At 41.4% G+C, this 24,828-nt stretch overlaps 1 protein-coding gene across 4 annotated transcripts in view; it reads left to right on the top strand.

Annotated features, from left to right (window-relative positions):
• C5H19orf38 (chromosome 5 C19orf38 homolog) overlaps positions 1-20,594 on the top strand; it is a 71,354-nt gene extending 50,760 nt beyond the window's left edge. For 3 of the 4 annotated variants that reach the window (XM_077262003.1, XM_077262000.1, XM_077262002.1), the window contains 5 exons: positions 14,657-14,743; positions 16,494-16,518; positions 18,767-18,807; positions 19,034-19,071; positions 20,095-20,341. In XM_077262003.1, coding sequence (XP_077118118.1) covers positions 14,657-14,743; positions 16,494-16,518; positions 18,767-18,807; positions 19,034-19,071; positions 20,095-20,199 — 296 coding nt within the window. In that variant the 3' untranslated portion in view covers positions 20,200-20,341. Of the gene's footprint in view, positions 1-14,656; positions 14,744-16,493; positions 16,519-18,766; positions 18,808-19,033; positions 19,072-20,094 lie in introns of all 4 variants that reach the window. The other variant, XM_077262001.1, reaches the window with a different exon arrangement.
• Positions 20,595-24,828: the final 4,234 nt, after the last annotated feature.

The raw sequence follows: 24,828 nt of genomic DNA, 5'->3' as shown, positions 1-24,828 counted from the left end.
ACAGAAGTACCCCTTAGACGATTATATAGATAGATACCCGATGCGGTATTAGAATCGGGCCACCATCTAGTATTCATATAAACATTGGTGCTTACATTTATGTTTTAACCCATTGGACACACTGCCATTGTTTTTCTCCTGTCTTTATTTTAAGTCAAAACTTTATTAGTCATCTATTGCTGTATGACAACTTGTTTTCTACAGGATGACTTATAGTTTTCAAAGACACCATTTATTTTACCATATGATACACTTAAAAACGGGGAAAAATTTTATTCTCTCCCTTACACACTGTCCTCCATGTTGTTCTCTCACTCACAGACTGTCCTCCATGTTATTCTCGCCCTCGCAGACTGACCTCCATGTTACTCTCTCCCTCACAAAATTTTATTCTCTCCCTTACACACTGTCCTCCATGTTGTTCTCTCACTCACAGACTGTCCTTCATGTTATTCTCGCCCTCGCAGACTGACCTCCATGTTACTCTCTCCCTCACAGACTGTCCTCCATGTTATTCTTTCCCTCACAGACTGTCCTTCATGTTATTCTCGCCCTCGCAGACTGACCTCCATGTTACTCTCTCCCTCACAGACTGTCCTCCATGTTATTATATCCCTCACAGACTGTCCTCCATGTTATTCTCTCCCTCACAGACTGTCCTCTATGTTATTCTACCCCTCACACACTGTCCTCCATGTTATTCTCTCCCTCACAGACTGTCCTCTATGTTACTCTCTCCCTCACACACTGTCCTCCATGTTATTCTCTCCCTCACAGACTGTCATCCATGTTATTCTCTCCCTCACAGACTGTCCTCTATGTTATTCTCTCCCTCACACACTGTCCTCCATGTTATTCTCTCCCTCACAGACTGTCCTCCAAGTTATTCTCTCCATCACAGACTGTCCTTCATGTTATTCTCGCCCTCGCAGACTGACCTCCATGTTACTCTCTCCCTCACAGACTGTCCTCCATGTTATTCTCTCCCTCACAGACTGTCCTCCATGTTATTCTCTCCCTCACAGACTGTCCTCCATGTTATTCTCTCCCTCACAGACTGTCCTCCATGTTATTTTCTCTCTCACACACTGTCCTCCATGTTATTCTATCCCTCACACACTGTCCTCCATGTTATTCTCTCCCTCACAGACTGTCCTCTATGTTACTCTCTCCCTCACACACTGTCCTCCATGTTATTCTCTCCCTCACAGACTGTCCTCCATGTTATTCTCTCCCTAACAGACTGTCCTCTATGTTATTCTCTCCCTCACACACTGTCTTCCATGTTATTCTCTCCCTCACAGACTGTCCTCCAAGTTATTCTCTCCATCACAGACTGTCCTTCATGTTATTCTCGCCCTCGCAGACTGACCTCCATGTTACTCTCTCCCTCACAGACTGTCCTCCATGTTATTCTCTCCCTCACAGACTGTCCTCCATGTTATTCTCTCCCTCACAAAATTTTATTCTCTCCCTTACACACTGTCCTCCATGTTGTTCTCTCACTCACAGACTGTCCTTCATGTTATTCTCGCCCTCGCAGACTGACCTCCATGTTACTCTCTCCCTCACAGACTGTCCTCCATGTTATTCTTTCCCTCACAGACTGTCCTTCATGTTATTCTCGCCCTCGCAGACTGACCTCCATGTTACTCTCTCCCTCACAGACTGTCCTCCATGTTATTATATCCCTCACAGACTGTCCTCCATGTTATTCTCTCCCTCACAGACTGTCCTCTATGTTATTCTACCCCTCACACACTGTCCTCCATGTTATTCTCTCCCTCACAGACTGTCCTCTATGTTATTCTCTCCCTCACAGACTGTCCTCCATGTTATTCTCTCCCTCACAGACTGTCCTCTATGTTACTCTCTCCCTCACACACTGTCCTCCATGTTATTCTCTCCCTCACAGACTGTCATCCATGTTATTCTCTCCCTCACAGACTGTCCTCTATGTTATTCTCTCCCTCACACACTGTCCTCCATGTTATTCTCTCCCTCACAGACTGTCCTCCAAGTTATTCTCTCCATCACAGACTGTCCTTCATGTTATTCTCGCCCTTGCAGACTGACCTCCATGTTACTCTCTCCCTCACAGACTGTCCTCCATGTTATTCTCTCCCTCACAGACTGTCCTCCATGTTATTCTCTCCCTCACAGACTGTCCTCCATGTTATTCTCTCCCTCACAGACTGTCCTCCATGTTATTTTCTCTCTCACACACTGTCCTCCATGTTATTCTATCCCTCACACACTGTCCTCCATGTTATTCTCTCCCTCACAGACTGTCCTCTATGTTACTCTCTCCCTCACACACTGTCCTCCATGTTATTCTCTCCCTCACAGACTGTCCTCCATGTTATTCTCTCCCTAACAGACTGTCCTCTATGTTATTCTCTCCCTCACACACTGTCCTCCATGTTATTCTCTCCCTCACAGACTGTCCTCCAAGTTATTCTCTCCATCACAGACTGTCCTTCATGTTATTCTCGCCCTCGCAGACTGACCTCCATGTTACTCTCTCCCTCACAGACTGTCCTCCATGTTATTCTCTCCCTCACAGACTGTCCTCCATGTTATTCTCTCCCTCACAGACTGTCTTCCATGTTATTCTCTCCCTCACAGACTGTCCTCCATGTTATTTTCTCTCTCACACACTGTCCTCCATGTTATTCTATCCCTCACACACTGTCCTCCATGTTATTCTCTCCCTCACAGACTGTCCTCCATGTTATTCTCTCCCTCACAGACTGTCCTCCATGTTATTCTCTCCCTCACAGACTGTCCTCCATGTTATTCTCTCCCTCACACACTGTCCTCCATGTTATTCTATTCCTCACACACTGTCCTCCATGTTATTCTCGCCCTCCCAGACTGTCCTTCATGTTATTCTCGCCCTCGCAGACTGACCTCCATGTTACTCTCTCCCTCACAGACTGTCCTCCATGTTACTCTCTCCCTCACAGACTGTCCTCCATGTTATTCTCTCCCTCACAGACTGTCCTCCATGTTATTCTCTCCCTCACACACTGTCCTCCATGTTATTCTCTCCCTCACACACTGTCCTCCATGTTATTCTCTCCCTCACACACTGTCCTCCATGTTATTCTCTCCCTCACAGACTGTCCTTCATGTTATTCTCTCCCTCACAGACTGTCCTCCATGTTATTCTCTCCCTCACAGACTGTCCTTCATGCTATTCTCGTTCTAGTATATGTATGTAGTTTATTTATGAACGCTGATTGGTCGAGGCCGGCCGGTGCGCGACCAATCAGCGATGCAGGATTTCGGTTACAGACAAACAGACCCTTAGACAATTATATATATAGATAATGCTGCCCCCTATGTACAAGGATATAACTACTATAATACTGCCCCTATGTACATGAATATAACTACTATAATACTGCCTCTATGTACAAGAATATAACTACTATAATACTGCTCCTATGTACAAGAATATAACTACTATAATACTGCTCCTATGTACAAGAATATAACTACTATAATACTGCTCCTATGTACAAGAATATAACTACTATAATACTGCTCCTATGTACAAGAATATAACTGCTATTATACTGCCCCTATGTACAAGAATATAACTACTATAATACTGCCCCTATGTACAAGAATATAACTACTATAATACTGCTCCTATGTACAAGAATATAACTACTATAATACTGCCCCCTATATACAAGATTATAACTACCATAAAACTGCTCCTATGTACAAGAATATAACTACTATAATACTGCTCCCTATGTACAAGAATATAACTACTATAATACTGCTCCTATGTACAAGAATATAACTACTATAATAGTGCCCCCTATTTACAAGAATATAACTACTATAATACTGCCCCCTATGTACAGGAATATAACTACTATAATACTGCTCCTATGTACAAGAATATAACTACTATAATACTGCCCCTATGTACAAGAATATAACTACTATAATACTGCCCACTATGTGCAAGAATATAACTACTATAATACTGCCCACTATGTGCAAGAATATAACTACTATAATACTGCCCCTATGTCCAAGAATATAACTACTATAACACTGCTCCTATGTACAAGAATATAACTACTATAATACTGAATATATATATATATAATAGAAAAAAAACAAAACACATAATCGGGTTCCTTGCATCGTGTTCTCATACACTTTATGCAGTTAATAGCACTCTGTGTCTGTACTGCTACAAACTTAGGCTGTTAACTGGTTCATGCAGCTTTACATGAACACCCGAGCCTTACACTATGGCTGGTCCAAATAACTAAAGCAATTGTCACCATCCACCTCTCGTGTCTCCCCTTTTCCTCATAGTTTGTAAGCTTGCGAGCAGGGCCCTCATTCCTCCTGGTATCTGTTTTGAACTGTGATTTCTGTTATGCTGTAATGTCTATTGTCTGTACAAGTCCCCTCTATAAGTTGTAAAGCGCTGCGGAATATGTTGGCACTATATAAATAAAAATTATTATTATTATTATTATAATACTGCTCCTATGTACAAGAATATAACTACTATAATACTGCCCCTATGTACAAGAATATAACTACTATAATACTGCTCCTATGTACAAGAATATAACTACTATAATACTGCTCCTATGTACAAGAATATAACTACTATAATACTGCCCCTATGTACAAGAATATAAGTAATATAATACTGCCCCTATGTACAAAATATAACTGTTATAATACTGCTCCCTATGTACAAGAATATAACTACTATAATACTGCTCCCTATGTACAAGAATATAACTACTATAATACTGCTCCCTATGTACAAGAATATAACTACTATAATACTGCCCCCTATGTACAGGAATATAACTACTATAATACTGCTCCTATGTACAAGAATATAACTACTATAATACTGCTCCTATGTACAAGAATATAACTATTATAATACTGACCCCTATGTACAAGAATATAACTACTATAATACTGCCCCTATGTACAAGAATATAACTACTATAATACTGCTCCTATGTACAAGAATCAACCAATCAGTGACGCGGGATTTCCGTTACAGACAGACAGACAGACAGAAGTACCCCTTAGACGATTATATAGATAGATACCCGATGCGGTATTAGAATCGGGCCACCATCTAGTATTCATATAAACATTGGTGCTTACATTTATGTTTTAACCCATTGGACACACTGCCATTGTTTTTCTCCTGTCTTTATTTTAAGAGTCAAAACTTTATTAGTCATCTATTGCTGTATGACAACTTGTTTTCTACAGGATGACTTATAGTTTTCAAAGACACCATTTATTTTACCATATGATACACTTAAAAACGGGGAAAAATTTTATTCTCTCCCTTACACACTGTCCTCCATGTTGTTCTCTCACTCACAGACTGTCCTCCATGTTATTCTCGCCCTCGCAGACTGACCTCCATGTTACTCTCTCCCTCACAAAATTTTATTCTCTCCCTTACACACTGTCCTCCATGTTGTTCTCTCACTCACAGACTGTCCTTCATGTTATTCTCGCCCTCGCAGACTGACCTCCATGTTACTCTCTCCCTCACAGACTGTCCTCCATGTTATTCTACCCCTCACACACTGTCCTCCATGTTATTCTCTCCCTCACAGACTGTCCTCTATGTTACTCTCTCCCTCACACACTGTCCTCCATGTTATTCTCTCCCTCACAGACTGTCATCCATGTTATTCTCTCCCTCACAGACTGTCCTCTATGTTATTCTCTCCTTCACACACTGTCCTCCATGTTATTCTCTCCCTCACAGACTGTCCTCCAAGTTATTCTCTCCATCACAGACTGTCCTTCATGTTATTCTCGCCCTCGCAGACTGACCTCCATGTTACTCTCTCCCTCACAGACTGTCCTCCATGTTATTCTCTCCCTCACAGACTGTCCTCCATGTTATTCTCTCCCTCACAGACTGTCCTCCATGTTATTCTCTCCCTCACAGACTGTCCTCCATGTTATTTTCTCTCTCACACACTGTCCTCCATGTTATTCTATCCCTCACACACTGTCCTCCATGTTATTCTCTCCCTCACAGACTGTCCTCTATGTTACTCTCTCCCTCACACACTGTCCTCCATGTTATTCTCTCCCTCACAGACTGTCCTCCATGTTATTCTCTCCCTAACAGACTGTCCTCTATGTTATTCTCTCCCTCACACACTGTCCTCCATGTTATTCTCTCCCTCACAGACTGTCCTCCAAGTTATTCTCTCCATCACAGACTGTCCTTCATGTTATTCTCGCCCTCGCAGACTGACCTCCATGTTACTCTCTCCCTCACAGACTGTCCTCCATGTTATTCTCTCCCTCACAGACTGTCCTCCATGTTATTCTCTCCCTCACAAAATTTTATTCTCTCCCTTACACACTGTCCTCCATGTTGTTCTCTCACTCACAGACTGTCCTTCATGTTATTCTCGCCCTCGCAGACTGACCTCCATGTTACTCTCTCCCTCACAGACTGTCCTCCATGTTATTCTTTCCCTCACAGACTGTCCTTCATGTTATTCTCGCCCTCGCAGACTGACCTCCATGTTACTCTCTCCCTCACAGACTGTCCTCCATGTTATTATATCCCTCACAGACTGTCCTCCATGTTATTCTCTCCCTCACAGACTGTCCTCTATGTTATTCTACCCCTCACACACTGTCCTCCATGTTATTCTCTCCCTCACAGACTGTCCTCTATGTTATTCTCTCCCTCACAGACTGTCCTCCATGTTATTCTCTCCCTCACAGACTGTCCTCTATGTTACTCTCTCCCTCACACACTGTCCTCCATGTTATTCTCTCCCTCACAGACTGTCATCCATGTTATTCTCTCCCTCACAGACTGTCCTCTATGTTATTCTCTCCCTCACACACTGTCCTCCATGTTATTCTCTCCCTCACAGACTGTCCTCCAAGTTATTCTCTCCATCACAGACTGTCCTTCATGTTATTCTCGCCCTCGCAGACTGACCTCCATGTTACTCTCTCCCTCACAGACTGTCCTCCATGTTATTCTCTCCCTCACAGACTGTCCTCCATGTTATTCTCTCCCTCACAGACTGTCCTCCATGTTATTCTCTCCCTCACAGACTGTCCTCCATGTTATTTTCTCTCTCACACACTGTCCTCCATGTTATTCTATCCCTCACACACTGTCCTCCATGTTATTCTCTCCCTCACAGACTGTCCTCTATGTTACTCTCTCCCTCACACACTGTCCTCCATGTTATTCTCTCCCTCACAGACTGTCCTCCATGTTATTCTCTCCCTAACAGACTGTCCTCTATGTTATTCTCTCCCTCACACACTGTCCTCCATGTTATTCTCTCCCTCACAGACTGTCCTCCAAGTTATTCTCTCCATCACAGACTGTCCTTCATGTTATTCTCGCCCTCGCAGACTGACCTCCATGTTACTCTCTCCCTCACAGACTGTCCTCCATGTTATTCTCTCCCTCACAGACTGTCCTCCATGTTATTCTCTCCCTCACAGACTGTCTTCCATGTTATTCTCTCCCTCACAGACTGTCCTCCATGTTATTTTCTCTCTCACACACTGTCCTCCATGTTATTCTATCCCTCACACACTGTCCTCCATGTTATTCTCTCCCTCACAGACTGTCCTCCATGTTATTCTCTCCCTCACAGACTGTCCTCCATGTTATTCTCTCCCTCACAGACTGTCCTCCATGTTATTCTATCCCTCACACACTGTCCTCCATGTTATTCTATTCCTCACACACTGTCCTCCATGTTATTCTCGCCCTCCCAGACTGTCCTTCATGTTATTCTCGCCCTCGCAGACTGACCTCCATGTTACTCTCTCCCTCACAGACTGTCCTCCATGTTACTCTCTCCCTCACAGACTGTCCTCCATGTTATTCTCTCCCTCACAGACTGTCCTCCATGTTATTCTCTCCCTCACACACTGTCCTCCATGTTATTCTCTCCCTCACACACTGTCCTCCATGTTATTCTCTCCCTCACACACTGTCCTCCATGTTATTCTCTCCCTCACAGACTGTCCTTCATGTTATTCTCTCCCTCACAGACTGTCCTCCATGTTATTCTCTCCCTCACAGACTGTCCTTCATGCTATTCTCGTTCTAGTATATGTATGTAGTTTATTTATGAACGCTGATTGGTCGAGGCCGGCCGGTGCGCGACCAATCAGCGATGCAGGATTTCGGTTACAGACAAACAGACCCTTAGACAATTATATATATAGATAATGCTGCCCCCTATGTACAAGGATATAACTACTATAATACTGCCCCTATGTACATGAATATAACTACTATAATACTGCCTCTATGTACAAGAATATAACTACTATAATACTGCTCCTATGTACAAGAATATAACTACTATAATACTGCTCCTATGTACAAGAATATAACTACTATAATACTGCTCCTATGTACAAGAATATAACTACTATAATACTGCTCCTATGTACAAGAATATAACTGCTATTATACTGCCCCTATGTACAAGAATATAACTACTATAATACTGCCCCTATGTACAAGAATATAACTACTATAATACTGCTCCTATGTACAAGAATATAACTACTATAATACTGCCCCCTATATACAAGATTATAACTACCATAAAACTGCTCCTATGTACAAGAATATAACTACTATAATACTGCTCCCTATGTACAAGAATATAACTACTATAATACTGCTCCTATGTACAAGAATATAACTACTATAATAGTGCCCCCTATTTACAAGAATATAACTACTATAATACTGCCCCCTATGTACAGGAATATAACTACTATAATACTGCTCCTATGTACAAGAATATAACTACTATAATACTGCCCCTATGTACAAGAATATAACTACTATAATACTGCCCACTATGTGCAAGAATATAACTACTATAATACTGCCCACTATGTGCAAGAATATAACTACTATAATACTGCCCCTATGTCCAAGAATATAACTACTATAACACTGCTCCTATGTACAAGAATATAACTACTATAATACTGAATATATATATATATAATAGAAAAAAAACAAAACACATAATCGGGTTCCTTGCATCGTGTTCTCATACACTTTATGCAGTTAATAGCACTCTGTGTCTGTACTGCTACAAACTTAGGCTGTTAACTGGTTCATGCAGCTTTACATGAACACCCGAGCCTTACACTATGGCTGGTCCAAATAACTAAAGCAATTGTCACCATCCACCTCTCGTGTCTCCCCTTTTCCTCATAGTTTGTAAGCTTGCGAGCAGGGCCCTCATTCCTCCTGGTATCTGTTTTGAACTGTGATTTCTGTTATGCTGTAATGTCTATTGTCTGTACAAGTCCCCTCTATAAGTTGTAAAGCGCTGCGGAATATGTTGGCACTATATAAATAAAAATTATTATTATTATTATTATAATACTGCTCCTATGTACAAGAATATAACTACTATAATACTGCCCCTATGTACAAGAATATAACTACTATAATACTGCTCCTATGTACAAGAATATAACTACTATAATACTGCTCCTATGTACAAGAATATAACTACTATAATACTGCCCCTATGTACAAGAATATAACTACTATAATACTGCCCCTATGTACAAGAATATAACTACTATAATACTGCTCCTATGTACAAGAATATAACTACTATAATACTGCCCCTATGTACAAGAATATAACTACTATAATACTGCTCCTATGTACAAGAATGTAACTACTATAATACTGCTCCCTATGTACAAAAATATAACTGTTATAATACTGCTCCCTATGTACAAAAATATAACTACTATAATACTGCCCCCTATGTACAGGAATATAACTACTATAATACTGCTCCTATGTACAAGAATATAACTATTATAATACTGACCCCTATGTACAAGAATATAACTACTATAATACTGCTCCCTATGTACATGAATATAACTACTATAATACTGCCCTCTATGTACAAGAATATAACTACTATAATACTGCCCCTATGTACAAGAATATAACTACTATAATACTGCTCCTATGTACAAGAATCAACCAATCAGCGACGCGGGATTTCCGTTACAGACAGACAGACAGAAGTACCCCTTAGACGATTATATAGATAGATACCCGATGCAGTATTAGAATCGGGCCACCATCTAGTATTCATATAAACATTGGTGCTTACATTTATGTTTTAACCCATTGGACACACTGCCATTGTTTTTCTCCTGTCTTTATTTTAAGAGTCAAAACTTTATTAGTCATCTATTGCTGTATGACAACTTGTTTTCTACAGGATGACTTACAGTTTTCAAAGACACCATTTATTTTACCATATGATACACTTAAAAACGGGGAAAAATTTTATTCTCTCCCTTACACACTGTCCTCCATGTTGTTCTCTCACTCACAGACTGTCCTCCATGTTATTCTCTCCCTCACAGACTGTCCTCCATGTTATTATATCCCTCACAGACTGTCCTCCATGTTATTCTCTCCCTCACAGACTGTCCTCTATGTTATTCTCTCCCTCACAGACTGTCCTCCATGTTATTCTCTCCCTCACAGACTGTCCTTCATGTTATTCTCGCCCTCGCAGACTGACCTCCATGTTACTCTCTCCCTCACAGACTGTCCTCCATGTTATTCTCTCCCTCACAGACTGTCCTCCATGTTATTATATCCCTCACAGACTGTCCTCCATGTTATTCTCTCCCTCACAGACTGTCCTCTATGTTATTCTATCCCTCACACACTGTCCTCCATGTTATTCTCTCCCTCACAGACTGTCCTCTATGTTATTCTCTCCCTCACAGACTGTCCTCCATGTTATTCTCTCCCTCACAGACTGTCCTCTATGTTACTCTCTCCCTCACACACTGTCCTCCATGTTATTCTCTCCCTCACAGACTGTCCTCCATGTTATTCTCTCCCTCACAGACTGTCCTCTATGTTATTCTCTCCCTCACACACTGTCCTCCATGTTATTCTCTCCCTCACAGACTGTCCTCCAAGTTATTCTCTCCATCACAGACTGTCCTTCATGTTATTCTCGCCCTCGCAGACTGACCTCCATGTTACTCTCTCCCTCACAGACTGTCCTCCATGTTATTATATCCCTCACAGACTGTCCTCCATGTTATTCTTTCCCTCACAGACTGTCCTTCATGTTATTCTCGCCCTCGCAGACTGACCTCCATGTTACTCTCTCCCTCACAGACTGTCCTCCATGTTATTATATCCCTCACAGACTGTCCTCCATGTTATTCTCTCCCTCACAGACTGTCCTCTATGTTATTCTACCCCTCACACACTGTCCTCCATGTTATTCTCTCCCTCACAGACTGTCCTCTATGTTATTCTCTCCCTCACAGACTGTCCTCCATGTTATTCTCTCCCTCGCAGACTGACCTCCATGTTACTCTCTCCCTCACAGACTGTCCTCCATGTTATTCTCTCCCTCACAGACTGTCCTCCATGTTATTCTCTCCCTCACAGACTGTCCTCCATGTTATTCTCTCCCTCACAGACTGTCCTCCATGTTATTTTCTCTCTCACACACTGTCCTCCATGTTATTCTATCCCTCACACACTGTCCTCCATGTTATTCTCTCCCTCACAGACTGTCCTCCATGTTATTCTCTCCCTCACAGACTGTCCTCCATGTTATTCTCTCCCTCACACACTGTCCTCCATGTTATTCTCTCCCTCACAGACTGTTCTCCAAGTTATTCTCTCCATCACAGACTGTCCTTCATGTTATTCTCGCCCTCGCAGACTGACCTCCATGTTACTCTCTCCCTCACAGACTGTCCTCCATGTTATTCTCTCCCTCACAGACTGTCCTCCATGTTATTCTCTCCCTCACAGACTGTCCTCCATGTTATTCTCTCCCTCACAGACTGTCCTCCATGTTATTTTCTCTCTCACACACTGTCCTCCATGTTATTCTATCCCTCACACACTGTCCTCCATGTTATTCTCTCCCTCACAGACTGTCCTCCATGTTATTCTCTCCCTCACAGACTGTCCTCCATGTTATTCTCTCCCTCACAGACTGTCCTCCATGTTATTTTCTCCCTCACACACTGTCCTCCATGTTATTCTATCCCTCACACACTGTCCTCCATGTTATTCTCTCCCTCACAGACTGTCCTTCATGTTATTCTCGCCCTCGCAGACTGACCTCCATGTTACTCTCTCCCTCACAGACTGTCCTCCATGTTACTCTCTCCCTCACAGACTGTCCTCCATGTTATTCTCTCCCTCACAGACTGTCCTCCATGTTATTCTCTCCCTCACACACTGTCCTCCATGTTATTCTCTCCCTCACACACTGTCCTCCATGTTATTCTCTCCCTCACACACTGTCCTCCATGTTATTCTCTCCCTCACAGACTGTCCTTCATGTTATTCTCTCCCTCACAGACTGTCCTCCATGTTGTTCTCTCCCACACAGACTGTCCTCCATGTTATTCTCTCCCTCACAGACTGTCCTTCATGCTATTCTCGTTCTAGTATATGTATGTAGTTTATTTATGAACGCTGATTGGTCGAGGCCGGCTGGTGCGCGACCAATCAGCGATGCAGGATTTCGGTTACAGACAAACAGACCCTTAGAAAATTATATATATAGATAATACTGCCCCCTATGTACAAGGATATAACTACTATAATACTGCCCCCATGTACATGAATATAACTACTATAATACTGCCTCTATGTACAAGAATATAACTACTATAATACTGCTCCTATGTAAAAGAATATAACTACTATAATACTGCCCCCTATGTACAAGATTATAACTACCATAAAACTGCTCCTATGTACAAGAATATAACTACTATAATACTGCTCCCTATGTACAAGAATATAACTACTATAATACTGCCCCTATGTACAAGAATATAACTACTATAACACTGCTCCTATGTACAAGAATATAACTACTATAATACTGCCCCTATGTACAAGAATATAACTACTATAATACTGCTCCTATGTACAAGAATATAACTACTATAATACTGCTCCTATGTACAAGAATATAACTACTATAATACTGCCCCTATGTACAAGAATATAACTACTATAATACTGCCCCTATGTACAAGAATATAACTACTATAATACTGCTCCTATGTATAAGAATATAACTACTATAATACTGCCCCTATGTACAAGAATATAACTACTATAATACTGCTCCTATGTACAAGAATATAACTACTATAATACTGCCCCTATGTACAAGAATATAACTACTATAATACTGCTCCTATGTACAAGAATATAACTACTATAATACTGCTCCTATGTACAAGAATATAACTACTATAATACTGCCCCTATGTACAAGAATATAACTACTATAACACTGCTCCTATGTACAAGAATATAACTACTATAACACTGCTCCTATGTACAAGAATATAACTACTATAATACTGCTCCTATGTACAAGAATATAACTACTATAATACTGATCCTATGTACAAGAATATAACTACTATAATACTGCCCCTATGTACAAGAATATAACTACTATAATACTGCCCCTATGTACAAGAATATAACTACTATAATACTGCTCCTATGTACAAGAATATAACTACTATAATACTGCCCCTATGTACAAGAATATAACTACTATAATACTGCTCCTATGTACAAGAATATAACTACTATAATACTGCTCCTATGTACAAGAATATAACTACTATAATACTGCTCCTATGTACAAGAATATAACTACTATAATACTGCTCCCTATGTACAAGAATATAACTACTATAATACTGCCCCTATGTACAAGAATATAACTACTATAATACTGCTCCTATGTACAAGAATATAACTACTATAATACTGCTCCTATGTACAAGAATATAACTACTATAATACTGCTCCTCTGTACAAGAATATAACTACTATAATACAGCCCCTATGTACAAGAATATAACAACTATAGTACTGCTCCTATGTACAAGAATATAACTACTATAATACTGCTCCTATGTACAAGAATATAACTACTATTAAAATGCCCCTCTCTATAAGAATACTTGAAAGAGTGTACAATTTATCATTTATCCTCCGGATAGGTGATAGATATTTGATCCTTTGAGGAGCCACCTAGTATAGAAACATGGGTTCTGTATCTCCAGTTTTAGAAGTGTGGCATCTAGGATGGTGCAGTTGCTCCATGCATTGTGTATGGGAATGCCGCAGATTGTCCAGTTCCGCACACGTAGCTGTAGAATGAGCGGCAGGTCACATCTATGCTCCTGTATTGAACTTGGGATGAGAAGAACCAATAGATCAGGTCTAGTTGTCGGTGAGGGCCATAATGGTGCAACCTTCAGTGGTCAGATATTTCTCACTATTCTAATTCTATGGATTATACCGTATGTCAGGCCGTATAAATGATCAGATCTGTACAGATATCAGAGATTGTTATGTCCTTTCTCCCCTTTAGTCATAGCAGGCTATGAGCACAGGCCTAGTCCATGATGGCGAAGTGTGTGCCCTGTATGGACGGATCAACGTATGGTGTACACAACCCAGAAATTCAGTGTTTTTGTATTTTTACAACCACCTAACGTGGTGAACGTTGTCCATGTTGTCTTGCAGTTCCGGTGTGGGTCTTTGTCTTAGTCGGACTGGTTGGTCTTCTGATCCTCGTGGCTGCAGTGTTGGTGACCTACCTGGTGAGAAGAAGTAAGTAGATATAGTCTATCAACTGGTCTACAACGTAGGGGTTGGATCAGCACTTGCTGGACATTGTCAACTACAAGGAACCTTTGATGAAGAGCAACAAAGACCGGGTGGGACCAGGCTTAAGTTCTGATTTCTGTGGGCCCTTAAGTGACGCAGTCCCTCTTCCCATTCCATTTTTCCTCTTCTCCTTCCAAGAGTTAGAATTTTTTGACATTTTTCAGTGTAGAGGAATGTACCAGAGCTTGTTTTTTCTCCGTTCCGAGTTGCCGTTTTTATCATTACCATTCTGGAGGCCACATAACTTTCTGATCTCTTATTATTCCGTTTTTTTGTTGGGAGGCAAAGTGACCAAAAAAAAAGCCCCAGTCATTCTGCCATTATGATTCTTACCCAATTTCAGCGTTTATCATATGGAATAAGTATTCAGATTTTTTTCTCTGACACTTAGGGTTGAGGCGTTATTAAATATGTGTTGTTTTTTTTATTATTATTTAGATTTCATTTATGCAATGTGGACTTTTATATATTTTTTATATATATATTTTTTTGTAATATTGCCAATCTTCTATGAAGCCCAAATTGGTGTACAAACATGACAGACACGAGGGTCTTCAGTTGGCCCCCGGGCTTCCATAACAAATTATGAAGGCCGGGGGGCTTATAGGAGTAGAAAAGGACATTTTACCCCATTTTAAACCTCTTAAATGCTGCGGTGATGATTGACAGCCGCACCTAAGAGGTTAGACGCCCCTGATACCAGTATATAGAACGGGCCTCTTCTGGTGATTACTGGCTCCTACCAGTGCCGAGACACGCAATCATGGGGCTCCTATGGGTCATCTTGGTAGTTGGGGGGCCTGCTGAAGGCCTCCTGCCACCATTTTGGTACTGCTCAGCTATAGGCTCAGCTTCACAGGACACTCGATTTACACTATATACTAAAATATGGTGGTTTTGGAGCAAATATTATAAATAAGGTTAAGGGGCTACAAATCAAGTAAAACATAAATTAAAAGTTTTTTAAAAAATATATAAAATATATTAAAAAAAAGTTCAAATCACCCCTACTTTTCCCATTTTGAAAATGTCAAAAAAAAAAAGAAAAGAAACATATTTGGTCGTAATGAGAAAAAAATTGAAAAGGCCCAAAAAAGTTTATTTTTGGGTCACTACTCCTCCCTAAAAAAAAAATGCAATAAAAACAGATACAAATATATTTAAAAAATTATCAAAAGTTATAAAAATAAAACCGTCAAAAAAAAAACAAGCCCTCCCCAAGATCAGTCAATGGAAAAACGATAATGTTGTGGATCTCGGAATATGGCGACACAAACACCAACAATTTTTGTCCACAAATTTCTGAATTTTTTTCCCTACACTTAAATAAAAAAAAAAACTCTATACATGTTTGGTATCGCCAGAATCGTACTGACCCGGAGAATCATATTTCAGAGTCATTTTATCACATAATGTACAAACAATGTACAAAAGAAAAACCATGGCAGATTTGCATTTTTCTTTCCCAATTTCACCACATTTGGATTTTTTTCCCCCCATTTTTCTGTATATTGAATGGTAAAATGAAAGGCGCCTTTCAAAACTACAAGAAAAAAAAAGCCCTTACACAGCTGTCTGGACAGAAAAATAAAAAAGTTATGACTATGTAAATTTTATGACAGTGGGTCTCCTCCTACTGCGATCTGCCTCCAGAGATGCATATTCTGTCTATAATCTGTGTCTTTTCTTACAGGTAAAAAGAAGAAAAAGGAACAAAGGTAAGAAATGTTGTAAAGTGGCTTTTGTTTATCAAAACTGTCTTTGTTTCCCATAGCAACCAATCACAGCGCAGCTTACATATTCCCGAGGCAGTATAAAATATGAAAGCTGGGCTCTGATTGGTTTCTAGGGGCAACTAAGATGGTTGTTCTTTTATGACAGTTTTGATAAATGAGGCCCAAGTGTCATTATCCACTTCCGGTCTGTGATAACTGCCCGCATTATGGAGACCGGGGGTGATCTCTCTATGTGTGTGTCTGGTGGTGTCCGTAAGTGGAAAGAATAGGCACACAAGCTCCTTAAAAAATGTACTTAAAGAGCTAGTGTCATTAGTGATGTCATCGTCCTGTATTATGGACCGGTGATGTCATTTCTACAGTTGTGTTATGAATAGGTGATCTCTCGACACGTCTTGTGGTATAGATGAGTAATAGCATGTCTGCAGATGTGTCTTGTTTTATGGATTGTTGGTTCTTATGTTATGGATCGGTGATGTCATCTCTGCAAATATCTTGAGTTATGGATCGGTTATGTCATCTTTACATGTTTCTTATAGTACTGAATTGTAATGTCATCTCTACGTTTCTCATTTTATGGAGTTATGATACAATATCCTGTGTTACGGTTTGGGTAGGTGTCCTCTTACCGAGTCTCATGTTGTTGATTAGTGATGTCATCTCTACTCACGTTTTGTTTCCCAGGTTGGTGACCTCCTCTCTAGATGTGTCTTATGTTATAAATTGTTCGTCTCCTGTCTACATGTTTCTTCTGTAAGGGATTGGTGATTTCATCTCTATATGAGTTTTGAGTTGCGGATCCATGATGTCATCTCTTCATGATTCTTTTTTTTTGGATTTAGTGATGACATCTCTACCTGTTTCTTATGTTTTTTATTAGTAAAGTAATCTTGACATGTTTCTTATGGTATGGATTGGTGATTAGGAATGGGCTTACCTTCAAAAGTTCGGGTTCTGGTACCTGACCCAAACTTTTTAAAAAGTTCAGTTCAGGTACCAAAACAGTACCCAAACTTTCCCCGGAACCCGAACCCCATTGGAAAGAAAAAAAATATCTCTCTCTCCGTGGACGTACCCATAACACTGCATCGGACTTCAGCAGAAAGTCCATGTTCGGTGTTCAGGCTGAAACAGTGACTGTTCGGTACAAATGCCGAATATTTCTATCCGGGTTCGCCCATCACTGTTGGCGATGTCATCTCTACAGGTTTCTTATTTTATAAAGTGGTGATGTCATTTTTATATGCGTCTTGAGTTACAGACTGGTGATGTCATCTCTACATGTCTCTCGTGTTATGGATTGGGGATGTCATCTTTATATGTTTCTTTCGTTATGGATTGGTGATGTCATCTTTATGTTTCTTATTTTATAAGGTGGTGATTTTATTTCTACATGTGTCTTGAGTTATGGATTGGTGATTTCTTGTCTATACAGTATATGCCTTGTGTTATAGATCAGTGATGTCATCTTGCTATGTTTCTTATTTAATGGAATAATTATGTAATTTTTACATATGTCTTGAGATATGGATTGGTGATGTCATCCTTATATGTTTCTTTTGTTATGGATTGGTGATGTCATTTCTATACGTCTTGAGTTATGGATTGGTGATGTCATCTTTATATGTTTCTTTCGTTATGGATTGGTGATGTCATCTTTATGTTTCTTATTTTATAAGGTGGTGATTTTATTTCTACATGTGTCTTGAGTTATGGATGGGTCATGTCATCTTTATATTTCTTATTTTATAAGGTGGTGATGTTATTTCTACGTGTGTCTTGAGTTACGGATTGGTGATTTCTTGTCTATATGTGTCTTGTGTTATAGATCAGTGATGTCATCTTGCTATGTTTTTTATTTAATGAAATAATTATGTAATTTCTACATATGTCATGATATATGGATTGGTGATGTCATCCTTATATGTTTCTTTTGGTATGGATTGGTGATGTCATCTTTATATGTTTCTTTTGTTATGAATTGGTGATGTCATCACTACATGTTTCTCATTTTATAGAGCTGCAATATCATTTCTACATGCGAATTGTGTTTTTGCTATGTTTCTTATTTAACGGAGTCATGATGTCCCTTTTACATGTGTTATGGATTAGTGATGTACTCTCTTCCTACCCGTTTTATGGCATGTGAGGGAGGTTGGTGATGCCCTTGATGCAGATGTGCCCTGCAGGATATATGAGTAACACTAAGGTTGTCTTTTCTGCTCTTCAGGGATAAAGAGTCGATCTGGATTGCCCAAGATATGACAAAAGGTCTTTATAAAAGTTTGGTTCCTGTAAATGTTTCTCTTTTTTCCGATCATCGCTCACATTTCATCATCTCTATGATCACAGACTCTGCAGTTCTGCTTCTTCCTCCCTCACGTTTCTTGCTTTTCCCCAGATCTTCTCTCCTTTCCTACAAGTCTGCTATCCCTGCTTCTGAATAGGTTTTTTTGTTTTTTGAGATGCCTATGTAAGGTTTCATCTCTCTCCACAGAATGGCCAACTGGTAGCGATAACATGGTCTATAATTCGGTGAGTTATTAGTCTGTCAGTATATAACCCCAGTCCTTTGCAAGTAGACTTGATTACTAAATTATCCAACTGTTTTGTGTATACAGCCCCTAGGCAGACTTATGTGTATCTAAGCAAGCCCCATAGTGTAATGTGATCCTGAGTCATGTGTTACTCTACTCTCTTAGACCACCAGGGATTAACATGTCCTATTCTCTAAAGCACCAAGAAAGCCGATATTAACCCTTCCTCTACTCAAAACACCTCCAAGGGAACTGGAGTTAACATTTCTACTTCTCTACACCACCGGAACAGCTGACATAAAATCAGTCATTATCCTAGGGCCTAGACCACCAGGATTGCTAACATTAAGACAAATAAGGAAGTTGGCAGTAGCTCATTTAATTCTCTAGACCACCAAGAAAGCTGACACTAACCCTTTCTCTACCCTAGACCATCATGGAAATTAACATATACACATGTCTTGACCGACGGGACAGCTGATATTGAATCAGTCACTCCCATAGACTACCACGAAAGCTGGCATTAGCTCTTTTACTTTCCTGGACCACAAACACAGCCGGAATTAACATTCTACTTCTTTAGACCACCAGGATCGCTGACATTAAATCAGTCACAAAACTAGATCACCAGGAAAAATAACATTAACTTTTGCATGGGGTGAAGAAATCTGTCCTGTGGTTCTTGTGTAATTATGCTAGACAACTAGACAAGCTAGTATTAGCTTATTTACTTCCCTAGACCATTATGGAAGCTATAATGAACATTTCCATTTCTTTAGACCACCAGGATAGCTGACATTACATTAGACACGACCATAAACCACCAGGGAAGCTGACAATAGCACCTTTACTTTCTTAGACTGCTAAGACGTTGATATTAATCAAAGCCCTAGACCACCAGGAAATGTGGTGTTAATTCCTAGCCAAGACCACCAGAGAATTGGTAAAATTACTACTAACACGTTCTACTATAGAATTTTTCGTGACTAACTGACATGTATTTTCTTTCTCATTGGGTCAGAATTCCACCTCCGACATTGACACCTCACATGACTATCCGGGAAACATGGATTCTCGGACATATAGTGGGTCATTCTCACCATTCAGCACCTTCAGAGCCCCATAAGCCAGAAGCCTCCTCAGCTCTAGTAACAACTGTGACTTCCAACACTTGCAACCTCAACTATGGCCTCATGGTGGAAGAGTCCGAACATAGTCCTCTGTAGTGAACACGCTGCAGAGCCGTTCTCTGATATCATCGTTTCCTACGTCATAGTGCCTTCATCGTCTTCATAAATGGACCAAGTACAGCTTACGGAACCCTTTATCGGAAAAATATGTGTGTTTTTTGTGTTTTTGTTATCATAGACGTCAAATTTTTACATCATTCGTAAAAAAAGAAGGACAAGAACTGATGTCAGCTCCGATGTCCATCTCTGGGACTTCATTGGGTTTTTAGATCATCTAACAGGTGGCAGCTCATCTCCTGTCCTGACCTCATAAACCCTCATCTTCTCATCGATTTCTGTCTACAGTCTCATAGCTTGTATCTCTGATGTCCCAGTGTGAACATGGATCCATTACACAATAGATCACATTACTTTAGGAGACATAAATCTTATTTTCACTCTCGTGGACAGTCGTGGTTGTAGTGGGTATAATGGTAACCTGGAGAAAAATGAGAGAAGGTGCCCAAGACAAGTCCTCTTTATTTCATACTCCAGCTATCCTATGATAGTAGATAGATAAATAGATACAGTGGCTTGCGAAAGTATTCACCTCCATTGGCATTTGCCATGTTTTTCTACCTCTCAACCTGGAATTTCACAGATTTTTTAGCGTTTGTATCAGTTCATGCAAATAACATGCCTACAACTGTGAACACATTTGGTTTTCTTTTTATTCTGAAGCAAACAACAAATAGGAAAAAATAACTGAAAACTTCGGTGTGCATAACTATTCACCAACCTAAAGTCAGTACTTTGTAGAGCCTCCTTTTGCTGCAATTACAGCCATAAGTCACTTTGGATAAGTCGCTATGAGCTTTCCACATCTTGCCACTTGGAGTTTTGCCCATTCTTAAAGACAAAACTGCTCCAGCTCCTTCAGGTTAGATGGTTTCCTCTGTTGAACAGCGATCTTCAAGTCTGACCACAGATTCTCCATTGGATTAAGGTCTGGGCTCTGACTCGATCACTCCAAAACATTTACATGTTTCCCTTTAAACCACTCTAGTGTTGCTTTAGCAGTATGTTTTGGGTCATTGTCTTCTTGGAAGGTGAACCTCCATCCCGATCGCAAATTGCTGACAGTCTGAAACAGGTTTTGCCCAAGAATATCCCTGTATTTTGCATCATCCATCTTCCCCTTGACTTGGACCATTTTCCCTGTTCCTGCTGCCGAAAAACATTCCCACAGCATGATACTGCCACCACCACCACCATGTTTCACTGTGGGGATGGTGTTCTTGGGGTGATGAGCTGTGTTGGTTTGGTGCCAGACATTGCGTTTACCTTTGTGGCCAAAAAGTTCAATTTTGGTCTCATCTAACCACAGCACCTTGCCCCATACATTTGGAGAGTCTTCCACATGTCTTTTGGCAAACTCAAAACAAGCCTTACAATTTTTATGTGTAAGTAAAGGCTTTTTTTCTGCCCACTCTTACATAAAGGTCACCACTATGGATTGTACAGCTCATTGTGGTCGTATGGGCAGATACTCCAGTCTCTGCTTGGGAACTCTGCAGCTCCTTCAGGGTTACCTGTGGTCTCTGCCTCTATGAGTAATGGCCTCCTTGTCAAGGCTGAGAGTTTTGGTGGGCGGCCCTCTCTTGGCAGGTTCGTTGTGGTACCATGTTCTTTCCATTTGATGATAATGGATTTGATGGTGCTCCGGGGGATCATCAAAGATTGGGAAATTTTTTATAACCCAAACCCTGACTTGTTCTTCTTAACAACTCTGTCCCTGACTTGTTTAGAGATCTCCTTGCTCTTAATGGTCATGTTTGGTTAGTGGTGCCTCTTGTTAATGGTGCTGTTTGGTTAGTGGTGCCTCTTGTTGATGGTGGTGTTTGGTTAGTGGTGCCTCTTGTTAATGGTGTTATTTGGTTAGTGGGGCCTCTTGATAATGGTGGTGTTTGGTTAGTGGTGCCTCTTGTTGATGGTGGTGTTCGGTTAGTGGTGCCTCTTGATAATGGTGGTGTTTGGTTAGCGGTGCCTCTTGTTAATGGTACTGTTTGGTTAGTGGTACCTCTCGTTAATAGTGCTGCTTGGTTAGTGGTGCCTCTTGATAATGGTGGTGTTTGGTTAGTGGTGCCTCTTGTTGATGGTGGTGTTTGGTTAGTGGTGCCTCTTGTTAATGGTGGTGTTTGGTTAGTGGTACCTCTTGATAATGGTGCTGTTTGGTTAGTGGTGCCTCTTGATAATGGTGGTGTTTGGTCAGTGGTGCCTCTTGTTAGTGGTGGTGTTTGGTCAGTGGTGCCTCTTGTTAATGGTGAGGTTTGGTTAGTGGTGCCTCTTGTTAATGGTGGTGTTTGGTTAGTGGGGCCTCTTGATAATGGTGGTGTTTGGTTAGTGGGGCCTCTTGATAATGGTGGTGTTTGGTTAGTGGTCCCTCTTCTTAAAGGGAATCTGTCACCCTCAAAATCGAAGATGAGCTAAGCCCACCAGCATCAAGGGCTTATCTACAGCATTCTGTAATGCTGTAGATAAGCCCCCGATGTATCCTGAAAGATGAGAAAAATAGGTTAGATTATACTCACCCTGGGGCGGTCCCATCCGGGGCCTCCCATCTTCTTACGATGACGTCCTCTTCTTGTCTTCATGCTGCAGCTCCGGTGCAGGTGTAGCGCCCCCACTGCCGCAGGGCCGAGGGGTACCCGGCACAGGGCCTCTGAGTCTCTGCTCTGGGGTTGTCACGGTGGCTAGACCCGGTCCGTGACCCTGCTGAGGGGCGTACAGTAATAGATGTGGTGGGTGGTAGTGGTGCGGTGTAGTGCTGGTCGCAGTTAATAACGAGGGCACAAGGTTGCAGTCTCTTTACCTCTTTACTGAAGGCTTCTGGGTCCTCAGTCCGGAATACGGTTAACCGGGCTGCGCAAGTCCGGCCGGTCCGATGGCACCTCCAGAGTTCCCGTTGCAGGTGGAAATCTGTGCCTTCCTTCTAGCGCTTGTGTGTTGTGGTCCTCCCCTGCTGTGCTTACGGGATAGTACCCCACAACTGTTGTGTCTGTTTCTCGTGTTCCCTCACAACTCGATTCTGATCTTCTTCTTCTCGCCCCCCAGATCTTATGGTAGGACGCACCCGTATGACGGGAAGGCTCGGAGCTCTTCCGGGACCCTAGAGTCGCCCCTCTCCAAAGGTTGCCCCCTATGTCTGCGTAGGTGATGTAGGTGAGACAGCCAGCCTATAGCTCTCTGCCCTGCCGTTGGTTTGAAGTAATGCTTAGAACTCTGTACTTCCTCGGCGTTCCGGCCACCGGTTATTTATGCCTCAGTAGGATGTTGCCTCGGTCTAACAGCACGACTCCTACTGGTATTTCTCCCTGTTGCGTTGATCTCGTTTCTCACTCAGCACAATAAATCTCGCTTCTTGTCCTTTCTTAGGGCACCGCCGCTATGAAGTGCAGGTGCGGTCCCGTAGCTTTCTCTCCGTTTGCCAGGCCTCTGTCAGGATCCCACCCCTGACAGGGACCCTACCGAATCTTCCCCTACAACACCCTCTGCCACAAGGTGTTGCCTGGTTCCAACCCAGTCAGCTTTCTCCCTAACTTCCTGCCTAACCCCCAGTTTTACCAGACTGTGAGGAGTGGCCTAATGAATAGTACCCTTAGCTCCCCCTGGAGGCCAGACTGTGAAATGTATTGGTGTCTGTGATACCTGGTCAGATGAACTCCTTCAGTGCCATCAGACGTACCATAGCCCCCCTTAGCGGCGGAGCCACAGTACTGCAACGACCAGGACTCTGGGGCGCTGCATTCCCCCCCCGGTTAAATCCAGTACTCCTGGACTGGGAAGAAAACAACAATACATGTCAGCAAAAAGACATACAATTTTGAAAATGCAAGTACAAGTCAACTTTTTAACAGAGCTTCCCTTTATGGGAGGTGAGGACACTTGAACGTTACAAACATGGTTAAATACTTTTAAATAACTTTACTATAAATAACTTTCCTTACCCAACCGGGTATTCTACTAAGTGCAAAATGTTGAACACTAATCCAACTTTGCCTTTAAGGACGTACCTGCTGAATCCACTAAAGACCTTCTTATAATCACATTATAAGGTTACTGAACATTTTTACATTCTCCTACTTTAAGTCTGCAGGACCGCCTGTCCTAACCGCTCCAGGCCTACTGCCTCTCCTTTCTGTTACAGGACCGCCCCTTTCCGCCCGGGCCTACTGTCCTTCCACTACTATACACAGTATAGAACATATAATTTTTCTTTCAGTTTAAGATCACTGAGCCATCTCTGTATGGCTTCTAGGAGGACTCACTAACTAACCCCGTACGGGTTCACTTTCTGTCCTCATTCTCTAACACATTATCAAACATTTCTTACAATCAACTAGTTGGCTACATATAACTTCTTCATATTAGCATCATTACTTTTTCTTTCAAGACATTATTGCCATCTAACCATCTTAAGGCAACACTGTACATAAGTGCAAGATGTGAACATCCCCTTTAAGAGAGGACCAAGTCTCTACGTGGTAGTGCAACTTCTCAAGCCGCAAGTCCGTATGCAGCAAGGA

This window comes from Ranitomeya variabilis, chromosome 5, assembly GCF_051348905.1.
Source record: "Ranitomeya variabilis isolate aRanVar5 chromosome 5, aRanVar5.hap1, whole genome shotgun sequence".
In the NCBI taxonomy this organism is placed as follows: domain Eukaryota; kingdom Metazoa; phylum Chordata; class Amphibia; order Anura; family Dendrobatidae; genus Ranitomeya; species Ranitomeya variabilis.
The sequence above is the reverse complement of the archived record's forward strand: the minus strand, read 5'-3'. Positions and strand labels throughout refer to the sequence as shown.